Here is a 15,568-nt window from a genome sequence, read left to right on the forward strand (position 1 = left end):
CTGCCTCCTCTCTGGGGTCTTACTATCATATGCATAAATACATCACTCCCAGTCAGAAACAACCAGAGACATGAGGAAGGGCTTGGCAGTGTCAATCAACCTTCTGTAAGTGCTGCTCACTCTACTCCCCAGCTCATTTTGTGCTGCTGCAGCTGTGCTAACGGCAGGGTCAACCTAACAATACAGGAGAGCCATTTATCAGCCGTCATCGGTGGCCATGCTAACTAGCCTTAGCATTCACAGCAGCCTCTGTTGTGGGGGCGGAGATGTATCACAGCAGAGAGCAAGGAGGAGGGGCTTGACACCTCACAGAGACAGTTACCTACTGCAGCAATGATTTTACCAAAGCAAAGCAGGAGATCCTGAACATAGACATGAATACGTAGATGCATCAATGAGCGCTGAGCCCTACATTAAGTCGCCGCCATCTTCAGTGTGGCAGTAGAGTGGTCAGAGGTCCATAATTCATATCCTGCGTGGACTTGTTTCAATAGTTTTATGATACAAACTATCCACTGGCATTACCTTTTACAGGTACGAATGAAAGAATAATAGCATTATGCTGCAAGCAGAATTTTGTCACTTTGCAGCCAGAAGCTCGCTTCTAAACAACCAAGAAATATTTCCTATGTAACTAAATTGGCTCAAAGTAACTACTCTGGTTATAATTTTCTTAGCTTAGCTAAATTTTTTCATACTGTGTACGTTTTCTAATGAGAGAGTACTAATGAGAAACTGCTTTTAGAATGGAAGTGCATTAATAACTGGAGGATTTTGTGAGGAAAGGTCAGACAGGACGAGAGCTGGAGCTGCTGGTCTTCAGTCTCTGTTTCACAGCTCATTTCCACAATGTCACAACTATGCTGTACAGATTCTACAAGTCAATGGCCCAATATGCTGAAAATGTGTTTTTTCAGAATGTGAAGAATCAGGGGTGAATTTTCTATTACACTGTTAAATCATTTCTCTTTTATCCTTGGCTTTAGCCTGTGTACCAGGACGTCTCAGAACTCACTGGACTTCTCTGAGTTTGACAAGCAGACCGAAGCCCTGCCTGTGTCCTGTGTTGGTAGTATAACATAAATATATCTGTATTTTAATGTACTCTTTTTTTCACTTTTTGTGTGTTTTAAGTGAAATATCTCAGCCTGAAGTATTAGGGCATTGTCTATGCTGTCAAAAGCATAGACATATCATACTGAAATTAAATATTTTTTTCCTAAAAAAAAGTAAGATAAGTATGTAGCTGATGTTTGACAATGACTGATTTATCAAAGTTTATTGTTTTTATAATAAAATACCTAAAAATTAAAAGGAGGATTTTCTTTTTCATATCTTGAAATGACAAATGAACATTAAATTATGGAATCTCCTCCTTGGGCTGCCACCTTATCGTGGTGGAGGGGTTTGAGTGTCCCAATGATCCTAGGAGCTATGCTGTCTGGGGCTTCATGCCCCTGGTAGGGTCACCCAAAGCAGACAGGTCCTAGGTGAGGGACCAGACAAAGCGCAGCCCGAAGACCCCAATGACGAAGGAAAACCTTGGACTTGGTGTTCCCTCGCCCGGACACGGGTCACCGGGGCCCCACTCTGGAGCCAGGCCTGGAGGGGGGGCACGATGGCGAGCGTCTGGTGGCCGGGCTTTTACCCATGGAGCCCGGCCGGGCTCAGCTCGAAGAGGAAACATGGGTCCACCCTCCCATGGGCCCACCACCTGTGGGAGGGGCCAAAGGGGTCGGGTGCACTGTGTGATGGGTGGCGGCCAAGGGAGGGGACCCTGGCGGTCCGATCCTCGGTTGCAGAAGCTGGCTCTTGGGACGTGGAATGTCACCTCTCTGGTGGGGAAGGAGCCGGAGCTAGTGCGTGAAGTCGAGAGGTTCCGGCTAGAAATAGTCGGTCTCACCTCGAGATGGGTCTGGTTCTGGAACCAGTCTCCTTGAGAGGTGCTGGACATACTTCCACTATGGAGTTGCCCACGGTGAGAGGCATCGGGCAGGAGTGGGCATACTTGTTGCTCCCCATCTCGGCGCCTGTACGTTGGGGTTTACCCCGGTGAACGAGAGGGTAGCATCCCTCCGCCTATGGGTGGGGGGACGGGTTCTGACTGTCGTTTGTGCTTACGGGCCAAACGACAGTTCAGATTACCCACCCTTTTTGGAGTCCTTAGATTGGGTACTGGAGAGTGCTCCTCCTGGGGACTCCCTTGTTCTGCTGGGGGACTTCAACGCTCACGTGGGCAACGACAGTGAGACCTGGAGGGGCGTGGTTGGGAGGAACGGCCCGCCTGACCTGAACTCGAGCGGTGTTCTGTTGCTGGACTTCTGTGCTCGTCATGGATTGTCCATAACGAACACCATGTTCAGGCAGAAGGGTGTCCATATGTGCACTTGGCACCAGGACACCCTAGGCCGCAGTTCGATGATCGACTTTGTCATCGTTTCATCGGATCTGCGGCCGTATGTCTTGGACACTATGGTGAAGAGAGGTGCGGAGCTGTCCACTGACCACTACCTGGTGGTGAGTTGGCTCCGGTGGTGGGGGAGGAAGCCAGTCAGGCCTGGCAGGCCCAAACGTGTTGTGAGGGTCTGCTGGGAACGCCTGGCGGAATCCCCTGTGAGACAGAGCTTTAACTCCCATCTCCGGCAAAACTTCGAACACGTCCCAGGGGAGGTGGGGGACATGGAGTCTGAGTGGACCATGTTCCGTGCCTCCATTGTCGAGGCGGCCGATCGGAGCTGTGGCCGCAAGGTTGTCGGTGCCTGTTGCGGCGGCAACCCTCGAACCCGTTGGTGGACACCTTCGGTGAGGGATGCCGTCAGGCTGAAGAAGGAGTCCTATCGGGCCTTTTTGGCCTGTGGGACTCCGGAAGCAGCTGATGGGTACCGGCGGGCGAAGCGGCATGCGGCTCGGGTGGTTGCTGAGGCAAAAACTCGGGCGTGGGAGGAGTTTGGAGAGGCCATGGAGAAAGACTTCCGTACGGCTTCGAAGCGATTCTGGTCCACCATCCGGCGTCTCAGGGGGGGAAGCGGTGAAGCACCAACACTGTTTATAGTGGGGATGGTGTGCTGCTGACCTCTACTCGGGACATTGTGGGCCGGTGGGCAGAGTACTTCAAAGACCTCCTCAACCCCACCAGCATGCCTTCCATTGAGGAAGCGGGGCATGGGGACTCTGGGTTGGGCTCTCCAATCTCTGGGGACGAGGTCGCCGAGGTGGTTAAAAAGCTCCTCGGTGGCAGAGCCCCGGGGGTGGATGAGATCCGTCCAGAGTTCCTTAAGGCTCTGGATGTTGTAGGGTTGTGTTAGTTGACGCAACTCTGCAATATCGCATGGACATCGGGGGCAGTTCCCCTGGATTGGCAGATTGGGGTGGTGGTCCCCCTGTTCAAAAAGGGGGACCGGAGGGTGTGCTCCAATTATAAAGGGGTCACACTCTTAAGCCTCCCTGGCAAGGTCTATTCGGGGGTCCTGGAGAGGAGGGTCCGTCGGATAGTCGAACCTCGGATTCAGGAAGAGCAGTGTGTTTTTCGTCCTGGTCGTGGAACACTGGACCAGCTCTACACCCTCGGCAGGGTCCTGGAGGGTGCATGGGAGTTCGCCCAACCAGTCTACATGTGTTTTGTGGACTTGGAGAAGGCGTTCGACCGTGTCCCTCGGGGAGCCCTGTGGGGGGTTCTCCGGGAGTATGGGATACCGGGCCCTTTGATACGGGCTGTCAGGTCCCTGTATGACCGGTGTCAGAGTCTGGCCCGCATTGCCAGCAGTAAGTCGGGCTCGTTTCCGGTGAGAGTTGGACTCCGCCAGGGCTGCCCTTTGTCACCGATTCTGTTCATCACTTTTATGGACAGAATTTCTAGGCGCAGCCAAGGTGTTGAGGGGATCCGATTTGGTGGCCTTAGGATCTCATCTCTGCTTTTTGCAGACGATGTGGTCCTTTTGGCTTCATCAGGTCATGATCTGCAGCTCTCACTGGAGCAGTTCGCAGCCGAGTGTGAAGCGGCTGGGATGGGGATCAGTGCCTCCAAATCCGAGGCCATGGTCTTGAGCCGGAAAAGGGTAGAGTGCTTTCTCCGGGTCAGGGGGGGTGTCCTGCCCCAAGTGGAGGAGTTCAAGTATCTCGGGATCTTGTTCACGAATGGGGGAAGAAGGGAGTGGGAGATCGACAGGCGGATTGGCGCAGCGTCTGCCGTTAAGCGGGCGTTGTACCGGTCCGTCGTGGTGAAGAAAGAGCTGAGCCAAAAAGCGAAGCTCTCGATTTACCGGTCGATCTACGTTCCCACCCTCATCTATGGTCATGAGCTTTGGGTCATGACCAAAAGAACGAGATCGCGGATACAAGCGGCCGAAATGGGTTTTCTCTGTAGGGTGGCTGGGCTCTCCCTTAGAGATAGGGTGAGAAGCTCAGTCATCCGGGAGGGACTCAGAGTAGAGCCGCTGCTCCTTCACATCGAGAGGACCCAGTTGAGGTGGCTCGGGCATCTGGTCAGGATGCCTCCTGGACGCCTCCCTGATGAGGTGTTCCGGGCAAGTCCCACCAGGAGGAGGCCCCGGGGAAGACCCAGGACATGCTGGAGAGACTATGTCTCTCGGCTGGCCTGGGAACGCCTCGGGATTCCCCCGGAAGAGCTGGAAGAAGTGGCCGGGGAGAGGGAAGTCTGGGCCTCCCTTCTGAAGCTGCTACCCCCACGACCTGACCTCGGATAAGCGGAAGAAGATGGATGGATGGATGGATGGATGGATGGATGAAAATATGTTCATGAACACACCTCTGTAAAGCTGTGTGTCTGTTCATCAATGTCTAAATAAAAGTGATTGGTCAGAATATGTTGTATCACATACAAACTTTGTGCTCTTTATTCAGAAAGCCTCCAAATTCTCAAACATATTAGTGTGAGAAAGAATGTATCAGTGACAGGTGTTAACTTAAAATACTTTGTAGAACAGCACTTTAGAAAGTTCTGTCCATTTACTTGTATTGGCTTAGTGGAAGATATGCCACAGTCAGTAAGGTGGACCTTGTGACATATTGCAGTAATGGGCCGAGCAGCTCGAGGAGGCATCTATGTATTCATGTCTGTGATCCTGGGGATAGAAGCATTTCTTATAAAAGAAATTTTAAACTAGATGTTGTTAAAACTGCACTTACAAATATCAGGAAAAGTCTTAAAGACTTTCCAAAAGTCTTTACATTTTGGAAAGATTCTCATACTTTGGGTTTCCAAACCCTTTTGTTTGCTTTTGGAAACAATCAGCTAATGTACTAGGAAATCGTACATTAGCTGACTACTTAATTCCACAAGCAGTCAAGTTTCATAGAAAACTGTTGAGCAAGCCCTCTTTAAAAGATTATGGGACTGTGAGGTTACTTGGAAGGAAAATATAAAGAAATAAGGGCTGTAGATACACACCTCTGCCTTCACTTTGCTTTTTCACCAGTGTCAGTTTGTATCCATCTCCATATGTGCTCTTCAGAAAAAGTGGTGTTCCACAGCACTTAAGCTTTCCATGCAAGATGATGGCAATGCGATCTCCCAAAAGATCGGCTTCGTCCATATGATGGGTGGACAGCAGGATGGTCCGGCCTGCAACAGCCGTACAAACACAGATAATTACTGACAGCAACACGTTAAAGGACAGGAGGAACATTGACAGCGAAGCTTTGAAAACACATGTGGAGCATTACAGGAAACATTAGCATTAGTCAATGTTGTCAATGGCAAACAGGATCTAAACTACAATACGACTCCATAAAACTCTGAGCCAGGAGGACTTCACTACACATAAAGAACAGGAAGTCAGACAACACTTAATGAGGCTGATCCCCTGGAGTTTAAGTCAGCAGTTACACACACACACCCACACACAGCTAATGTTACAGCACTTTAAATATTAGGTTGGATGGAATTAAGACTGCTTTAAGATCCACTCACCCTGTTTGTACTTGAGGATCAGGTCCCAGATGGCCCTGCGGGCATAAGGATCCACCCCCGCAGTGGGCTCGTCCAGGATGACGGCTCTGGAGCCGCCTACGAAGGCTATGGCCACTGACAGCTTCCTCTTCATCCCACCTGACAGGGTCTGAACCAAGCTGTGTCGCTTGTTAGATAGCTCCAGGTCCACAATCATTCTGAACACACACACGCACACAAGCCCACAAGCGCGCGCACAACCCCCCCCACACACACACACACGCACACACAATCAAGTCAAGTTTATCTATGTAGCACATTTCAGGAGCAAAGTGCTTTAGATGATTGAAACAGATCACAACAAACTACTAAAATAGAAACATTACAGTCCAATAGCAAAATAAAAAAAGTCATAGAAAGCTGTAATCCAATCTCAAATGAACTCTAAACAAGTGGGTTTTTAGTCTACATTTGAAGGCACTCTGTTTCCACTGTTTTACAGTTTTCTGGAAGTTTGATGCAGATTTGTAATGCATAGAAGCTGAATGCTGCTTCTCTGGTTCTGTGGATGCAAAGCAGAAAAAGAACCAGAAGACCTGAGATGTTTGAAAGGTCGATACAACAACAGTAGATCTTTAATATATTGTGGTGCTAAACCATTCAGTGATTTATAAACTAACAGTATTTTATAGTTCATTCTCTGAGCTACAGGGAGCCAACTGGGGTGATGTGTCAGGTCTTCCAATCACCAGGGTTTCTAGTGATGGGACAGGACTTTAACTTCTTTTTTTTTTTTCCTTTTTTTTCTCCGAAGAGTTTTTGTGGCGCTAGTGGCTCGTATTTTTTTAGACAGTAGGCAGACAGGAAGGAGGGTGAGGAGAGGGGGGAAGACATGCGGCAAAGGTCGTCGGGAATCGAACCCTCGACGTCCGCGTCGAGGACTAAGGCCTCCAAACGTGGGGCGTGCTAACCCCCTGCGCCACCACAGCACGCCCCAGGGACTTTAACTTTCTTCTGTTTAGATACAGTGCTTGATAGATCTTCAGACCCTGTCTCCTCCCTAAATGAGCTAAAATAATCTCATTTATAGAAGATTTACATCTAACAGATGCCTAGAGGCGGATGCATCCACAGGATAGATTATTCGTTTTATTTGCATCCACACAATACCAATACCTGAATAGATAATTTTTTGATCTCCAGTCAGATATTTAGTCGAGTGATAGATAGTGAATACCTTCCAAGATTACTTAGTTATCACTGTCCATTGGTGAGGTCGGTGTCTGTCCCTGACTAGGTAGAAGAAAAGTACAGACTTTACACTCTTAAAACAACCTGAATTCTGTATTTTCATTAGGGAACAAATTAATTTCTTCATTTTAACAAATAGTTCATCTGCTCCAAATATTTTTATTTTTTGGGACACATTAAAAGCATTTCTGAGGGGCCAAATTATTTCTGCTCCCTAATTTTCAATTGTACTATTATGTGGCTCAGTTTAGGTTCTTGGCACAGATGTTTGGTTTGCAGGCTCTCCCCTCATGGCTCAAAATTGAAACAACAGAGATAAAAGAAAGAATACTAATACATTTGCATTATAAATGGGATGAGAAAACTATCAAAAATGTAACTGATAATTCTTTAATAATACAGTCAATTCAAATTTGGCATAAACTTTGTCAAATGTTTAAGCTAAAAGGTATTCTTTCCCCTAAGACCCTACTGTGGGGAAAAGGACTGCTACCATTTTGATGGACTTGGCATTTCACCGGTCTCAATGAAGGCAGACGCTTTTTTCCTCTGCTCCCTCCCTACCCTTGCCTGCCCTGCTTGCTCTGTTTTTGTCCTGTCTTTTTCTATATTTTTGAAGCCTTTCTTTGCACATCCTCCAAATCTACAAATTATGGATCTGGTCAACCGGTCTCTCAATGTAATTGATAAAATTTTCTCGATGAGAAGACTGGGCACAGGAGAGCCCTCTTGTCCTGCGGGGACACACTCGGCAGTGTGTGATAACAGGATTTCTGCTGTTTGGAGCTTGCGGATACCTAGCTTATCGACAAGTTTGTGACGGACTTGGCCAAACTAGCGAACACTCAGACTGTTGGTGTGGACAGAGACGCAAGTTGGATGTAAGTCTTGCTGAGACTTGCAGCCCAGCTGAGGACTCTAAAACTCACTAACGGAATGAAATTGATCTTGGAGAAGTTGCTAGTTTCGGCTCAGTGGAATGACCAAACTAATTTGGATAATTGGGAACTGAGATGTATCGGAGAGACTTTAGGGAAGATTGAAATTTATAATCTACCCAACCTAAGACATTCTGTATCTGAATTGGCTTTCCCCGTGTTGCCTTGGAACGGCTGCATATTTCTAATCTCCTTGAAGATATGTGAACATAACGCTCCTTCCCACCTCACCTCCTCCTGTTATCCATGCAGCTGTGGAGCTGAGCGCTCCCAAGGACATGTCTTGATAACAACATCTTATCGGACTTCTGCCGGGAGGCTGAGCAACATGGTTTCATGGCCCTGTGATGTCACCGCCTTCACTTCACTCATGTCTTTGTTTTGCCCTTTGTTTTGTCTGAATGTTGTCATGTGCCCTAATGTGTCCTTTCCCTGTTTTTTATTTAAATTTTTTATTTTGTTACAAACTGTGGAGTACTCACTTTTAACCCAGAACAGGAATTAGAACAAACTTGGAATCCAGAGACTCTAGTTTATTAGTCAATTAATCACTCTTTAGCTTATTTTTTAGAAACTGTAGAGTACTCACTATTTAGATGCAGAGAGACTCCTACTATTGCAACCCAGAAAAGGAATTAGAACAAACTTAGAATCCAGAAAAAATTCTTCCAGAACAGGAACATTTAGTTTTTATTATTACTTAGAAACTGTGGTGTACTCATTACTTTTACAAATTTAGAGCACACTTAGAAAGTCCAGAGAATACTTACTTACTTACACTTATTTAGCAAGCCAGAACAGGGATTAGAACTTGGAACCCAGAAAAACTCCCTTAGCAACTACTTTTTAGACTCCTATTCTTCTAAACCAGAAAAGGAATTAGACCAGAGGATACTTACTTATACTTATCTACCAACCCTGAATAGGAGTATGTAGTTTATTTACTTTGGATCAACATTATTAGCTTTTTCTTCTTTTGCTCTTTCCTTTGGTTTGTTATTTTGTTTGTATTTCCTTTTAATTAATGTAACACACTTTGTATTGCCTTGTTGCTGAAAATGTGCTATATACTGTAAATAAAATTACCTTTACCTTACAGTGATTTGTCAGTCTGGTAACTTTAGATCCTGGCAGGAGAAGGGAATTAGCAGATTGGAGCACTGGTACAAAAAGTTAGTATTTATGTCACTACAACAGTTAAAAGAGAAGTTTAATTTGACAGATAAAGATTTCTTTGGCTACCTCCAACTTCATGATTTTATAAGAACTAATCAGAAAGAAAGTTGGAAATTACCGTCCACATCTCCCGTTGAGGATGCCAGCCAGCCATTATGTAAAATCATCTTAAGGGTTTATACAGCACTCATGCGAACTTTAACTATAACTGGTATGGTTAGTTCCAGAATCAAATGGGAAAAGGATTTGGGAATATCTATTGAGAGACAGATATGGAATAATTTGTGCAGAGAAGGGGTCACCTCTAAACGTTTGGTTTAGACTAGTACAATTCAATTTTTTACATTAGTTATATGTTACCCTACAAAAATTACATAAATATAATTCAAATATATCTCCTCTGTGTTTTACCTGGCACTGCTCTAGACTCCAGGGATTTTGGAAGGGAGTTTGCGAAACATTATCAGACATTCATGGTATCACAATTCCAATAGAACTGGAGATTTGTTTATTGGGGAACTTTACAAACTCCAATCTAGAGACAAATTATGATAAGAAACTTACAGAAGTTCTTCTGGCAATTGCTAAGAAATGTATTGCAACAAAATGGAAATCAGACGCCCCCATTCCGATTAAACAATGACTTTGTGAGATCAATAGCTGTGTAACCCTAGAAAAAATAACCTATTGGATGCAGAACAGAAGTAAGACGTTTTATAAAATATGGCAGCCATTTTTAAGGCGCGCGCGCATACCAGGCGCGATGCCTGGTATGCAATACCTACCTGCACATTGGATTCACTGATCTTCCTGTAATTGAGCTACCCTTACAAAAAAATCCCATGAAATTCACGTGACTTTCATATGTGAATTTCATTGGATGGCAGGATCTATGAGCGATACTGATGCCATCTGTCTCTCACCCTATCTCTGATTCATAGACATTTTTATTTAATCCTTATTGATCACCCCTTTCCCATTTTAACCCTCCCCCATTCAGTCCTTCTTGTTTTTTTTGTTGTTATATTATTGTAAATATATTTTACTTTAGGTATGTTTCATTGTTTGAATTTTGCTTGATCCTGAACCAATTTTGTCCTGTTAGTTAATAATTGCGATGTTGTTACTAAAATATAAAAAATTAAGTATTCTAAAAAAAAAAAAAAAACTGGGTGACGTGCTCTATCTTCCTGGTTTTAGTCAGAACGTCAACAGCAACTTTCTGGATGAGTTTCCACATGGATGAGTTTCCCATCCATGTGTTACATGCTGAGACATTAGTCCTCTAATCCTGGAAATGTTCTTCAGGTGATAGAAGGCCGACTTTATGGTAATTATTTACCATCAACTCTGCTGAAGTCAGGTTGTAGTCCTATTCTGATTTGTAGCTTAATCCCACAAGCAGACATAATTTTGCTGCTTTCACATTTACTTTGTTTTCAGTACCTGGAGGGTGAGCAGAAAGCAGGGAATTCTTAGAGCTCATATTTCCAGGACTTATGTGTTGATTCTATGTTTGAAACAATTCCTTGAATGTTTCAAGTACCTCAATTATTAAAATTACTCAAGGAAAATGTATCTGCCTTGAAGCTTTGTTAATTTATGTTTTATTATTTAGTGCACCATGTTCCAGCAGGGACATTATTTTCTGCGTAGCGCTCTGACTTCCGCCTCTTAGTTGTTGACGAAAGCTTAGTGTTAGAAGCATACCGTCCAATTTTCAAGTTCAGCTGTGGGGATCTGATTGATTGATGAAAATGCCTGGGTTTTCATCATTTTTGGGGGACCAATAGACATCCTTAAAATGACTGGCGCGATGCCTGGAGTACGGCAGCTTTTCTCTTCTGGGAGCTGCTGGTTGAAAGCGAACGGCAGGAAGAGAGCTGCAGGAGTATTTATACAGGTGAGCAGACAGACTGAACACGGCGAGCAGCTGAGTAGTTGATGGTTACAGTGTAAGTGTAGCTTTACGGCCGAACCGCACAATAAATTTCACATCATCCCGGTGTTCTGACCATCAGTGCTGCCTCATCAGATTTTCCTACCATAGCACGGATAGATAGCTAAGTCTATCTGTCGGTGCTACGCGTCCAAAACTGCTACCATTATGTTTACAAACCAAAAACTACAGCAGGTTGTGTTAATGTTAAATATATTGGATAATATTATTTGAGTGACAGGACTGAAGTGGAAGCTGAAGAGTCATGCTTAGCATAGGAACAATTTATATACACGACGAAACCACAAGAAGATCACTTCATCTGAATATTCTACCCATTTAAAATCAAAAGCTATGGCAGATGTATGCACCAATCCTTTTATTAGAATATCCTACTTGTTAAAAAATATTTTTAATACAGTGGTATCAGACAGTATCAGACAGGGGAAACATGTTTTTATTGGAATTAAATTAAACACCGACAAATACTGATCACAGCAACCCTTTTTTGCGTATTAATCCATTGTATGACAGTCTTTATCAGATGCAGCACAGCCACAATGTGTCCACCGAACTGCACAGGTCACTGTGCTCCTGAAATGATAGGATATGATTAATGTACACTAATATTACACGGCTATTACACAGCTTCAACCTCACATAGTATTGTTACCTACATCTTTTTAGCAAAGTTTAATAATAAAAAAGAATGTAATTAAACCAAAATATTTTAAAGTATAGGAACAAAATAGCCCACAAAACAACGTGTTTTATCCTGTTTAACCACCAAACAATGACTTGTTTACAGTAGTAACGACTTTGCAGACAGCAAACTACAGGCATTTAAAAATATATTAAGCTGCCTGTCATGTAGACTAAATATATGAAGTAATGCAGCAGCTTAATGAAAGCCAGGTATAAAATAAATTAAATAAAGCTTACCGTAATCTGCGATGTGTTTTATTTCAAAACACATGAAACGAAACTTCCACAGGTAGGACGGATTCATAAGAAATCTGCTGAGTAAGCAGTATGTGACGTAGCATCGATGTGCGCATTACCACATGGTAGGATGTTATTTATGGGTAGCACAGATAAACAGAACACCTGTTTCAACAAACGGGTGGCGGAAAGCATCGTGGCGGTACATAGCTGGTAGATGAGTTTCTGAGTGTGACGAACGAAGGTGTCAAATCCCGTTGTTAGCAAGAACACAAATGCTATAAATGGCTGGGCAAGGCATATCTGTCAAGTCTCCTGTTTTGGCAGGGAAACTACCAGTTATTTATCCCCCTTTCCTGCTGTGCTCCCAAATTAGCATTTTCCCGTAAATATTCCGTATTGCTCCCCCCACCCCCTCTTCTCGGGTCTTACGTTGGTGCAGTTTTTTTACTGCCCCGGACTTACGTTCCACCCTGAGCCCCCCAATCCAGGCGACATTTCCCGTATTCTCAAACCCAAAGTTTGTCAGTTATGAGGCAAGGTGAGAATTCATCTATTAAACTGATTGGAGATGAATACATAAACTAAAAGCTGGATCATAGACATTTTTTATAAGCGTACTTGTGAGCCTGCCTCTTAATTATTAAATTGAATATAATTTCAGATCTTTGTATAACTTTTCTTCAGGTTAACTTAGACAGTGAGCTATTATTGTTACAGGTTAATTTTCTAAACTACAGAAAAGTTATTGTTAGGGAAGCTCAAAAATGAAAAACTGGACTGATGTTGATTTCCAATAGTAACCCTGGTGTTATGCTAGATTTACCAATATTTTATCAATTTTTTTATCCGATTACGCGATAAATCGTAAGAATAATTGATAGATTACTCGATTACTAAAATATTTGTTTACAACAATCCTAATTGACTCCTTCATAAACATAGAGATAGTTGTTGAAGCTGATCCAAGGAAGGTCTGACTTTGCACAGTACTGTAGAAAATGAAACCCACCAAAATACTAATTCATGTTGAGGTTCACTCACTGTTAGATTCGGGCTGTGGTGGAACACAATTAAATACTTTACTATTGTTAGCAGCTGATGTCAAAGAGACATTGTCTTTCAGCAATAAACAATGTTCATGTCTACACAGTGGGAGCTGACAGCAACATGGAGCTGCACTAGGCACAGCAGGCTGGTACTGACTTGTCCATCTCCTTGCAGATGTCATCCTCTGCCATGCCTTTGAGCCTGGAGTAGAACCACAGGTGCTCCTCTACACTGAGCTTATCAAAGAGAACGTTGTGCTGCGGACACATGCCCAGGTTCTGACGGATCCGATCCATTTCGGTGCGGATGTCGTGGCCGTATATGGTGGCAGAGCCGGAGGTGGGAGGAAACAAGCCTGTCAGGATGGACCTTTGATGAGGACAAAGACACGCATGAAAACATGGTTTGTGGGTTCTGCCACTATGAGCCCAAGTCTGGAGTGACTGATCAAATGACTGATGTGTAAATAATTGACTTCATTCTGTATTTTTCCATAACTCATCCAAATGGTTTTATTGCAAATAGTTTAATGATTGTAGTTTGAATATAAATAATCTGAACTGAAACAGCCCATGAGGCTGATTTGTTGGAAGAAAAATAATAAATGAGCGATCTAATGATTCTGGTTATTTTGATGAGGGACAAACTGTGACTTTTAACCAGACGATTAAAGTGAAATTATTGTAGGATGTCATGTTAAAGCAGCATTTGAAGCAAACTAAGAAATGGATTAGGGGCTGTCCAAGCTGCCTGATCCAACAGTAAAAACACAACATGCCTTTTTCAAATTCAAATTATATTTAAAACAAAAATACTTTATTGATCCCAAAGGGAAATTAAGTGTTCTTGTAACTCATATCAATTCAAATTCTTCAAAGAGTTATTGTAGACAATGATGGCTGTTGGCAGCAAAGATCTCCTGTAGCAGTCTGTGTTACAGTGAATTTGAAGAAGCCTCTGACTGATGATATTCTGCTTACTCAAGACAGTGTCATGAAGAGAGTGGTCAGGGAAGTCCATAATTTTCTTGAATTTATGAATAATGCTTCTTTGGATTTTTTAGGTCTTTATTATGCCTGTGGCCGTGTTTTGACACATTTCTGTATAATTTGCCAAATACTTTGTGAACATTTCCAATCTCTGGCTGCAGAGCGGTCTGCACAGGGTTGGCTATCCAGGAAAAAGTCCTGACCACAATGTTCTAACTGGTTCTAAGATGTGATCTGATATTGGCTGCAGATTTGTGTGCTTCTTCACTCTCACTAAATCACAACATAAATACAACCAATGAGATGCTCCATTAAAGCAGAAAACACAGTTTAGCTTCCTCCTTACATGGTGGTGGTTTTTCCAGCTCCATTGTGTCCCAGGAAGGAGACCACCTGGTTTTCATAGAGGTTGAGGCTCAGGTTGTTGAGGGCCAGTTTGCTGCCGGTCTTGTACACCTTGGTCAGTTTGTCTATGCAGACCACCAGGCTCAGGTGGCTCGGCTCCTCCTCCATGCCCCGCATCTCCTCTGCAGTCACAGATGACACAAGACAAGTAAGAGCTGCACCATAAAGTAGTATAAACAATGCAACTCATTTCTAACCTATCTCACCTCATCACTGTGATGTTGGCCCTTTCTAATTTTAGAATAAAAGTTGCCTTAAGATATAGGGAAAATTTTATAAAATATAGAAAGATATTATGTGAATAAAAAGTTGGATTTATGACAAAATTGCCACAAACTCAATAAACAGACATTTCGCTCTGATCCTTCTTTATTTAAGCAAGCACTAGTACAAGTAGTTCTTCATAAAGACAGTCAGTGTGAGGTTTTGTGCTTACTGCAGAAAACTGGTCATATTCACGAGATCCAGAATAAATGGTGCTCAGAATCAGCTCACAGCTTTTATCTCCTGGTCATTTTCTTTCTAGTGAAGGCAGGTTACACTGTGCAGAAGTGACTGGACATTTTGTAGGAGTCATTTTATAAAGTGGTGACCCACAGTCAGCACCAAAAATATGAAAAAATAGAAATACAAAGAGAGAATTTCTCTCACTCGACCACATTCTGATATTAGCTGATCAACACAGACCTACTGGTTAGAGAACATTGTTTTTTAAAACTGGAATCGTCATCAACATCCTGCCTTCCCAGTATTCCATGTAGGTTAGTGTTCCAGCTCAAGCTGAAGGTGTTTTAGAGAAATGTCCAAAATGTGACCTTAGTGCATTCACACACATCTATAACCCTGTAAGGACATGTTATCTCTAAAGAAGCATGCCGTAGTGCCGGCTGTGAACAGGATCTTTAACTCCAATTAAAAAGAACTGATTTGGTATTTCTCACTTAGATCTTCTCCTGTAAACCACCTAGCA

General features: G+C 43.6%; 1 protein-coding gene across 7 annotated transcripts in view; it reads right to left on the bottom strand.

Annotated features, from left to right (window-relative positions):
- Positions 1-15,568, bottom strand: part of abca2 (ATP-binding cassette, sub-family A (ABC1), member 2) — a 147,644-nt gene that overhangs the window by 39,840 nt on the left and 92,236 nt on the right. For all 7 annotated transcript variants that reach the window (XM_028034937.1, XM_028034938.1, XM_028034936.1 and 4 more), the window contains 4 exons: positions 14,540-14,720; positions 13,361-13,573; positions 5,930-6,126; positions 5,408-5,581 (listed from right to left, as the gene is read on the bottom strand). In XM_028034937.1, the coding sequence (XP_027890738.1) occupies positions 5,408-5,581; positions 5,930-6,126; positions 13,361-13,573; positions 14,540-14,720 (765 nt within the window). The remainder of the gene's footprint in view (positions 1-5,407; positions 5,582-5,929; positions 6,127-13,360; positions 13,574-14,539; positions 14,721-15,568) is intronic.

Source organism: Xiphophorus couchianus, chromosome 12, assembly GCF_001444195.1.
Source record: "Xiphophorus couchianus chromosome 12, X_couchianus-1.0, whole genome shotgun sequence".
NCBI classification, from domain to species: Eukaryota; Metazoa; Chordata; class Actinopteri; order Cyprinodontiformes; family Poeciliidae; genus Xiphophorus; species Xiphophorus couchianus.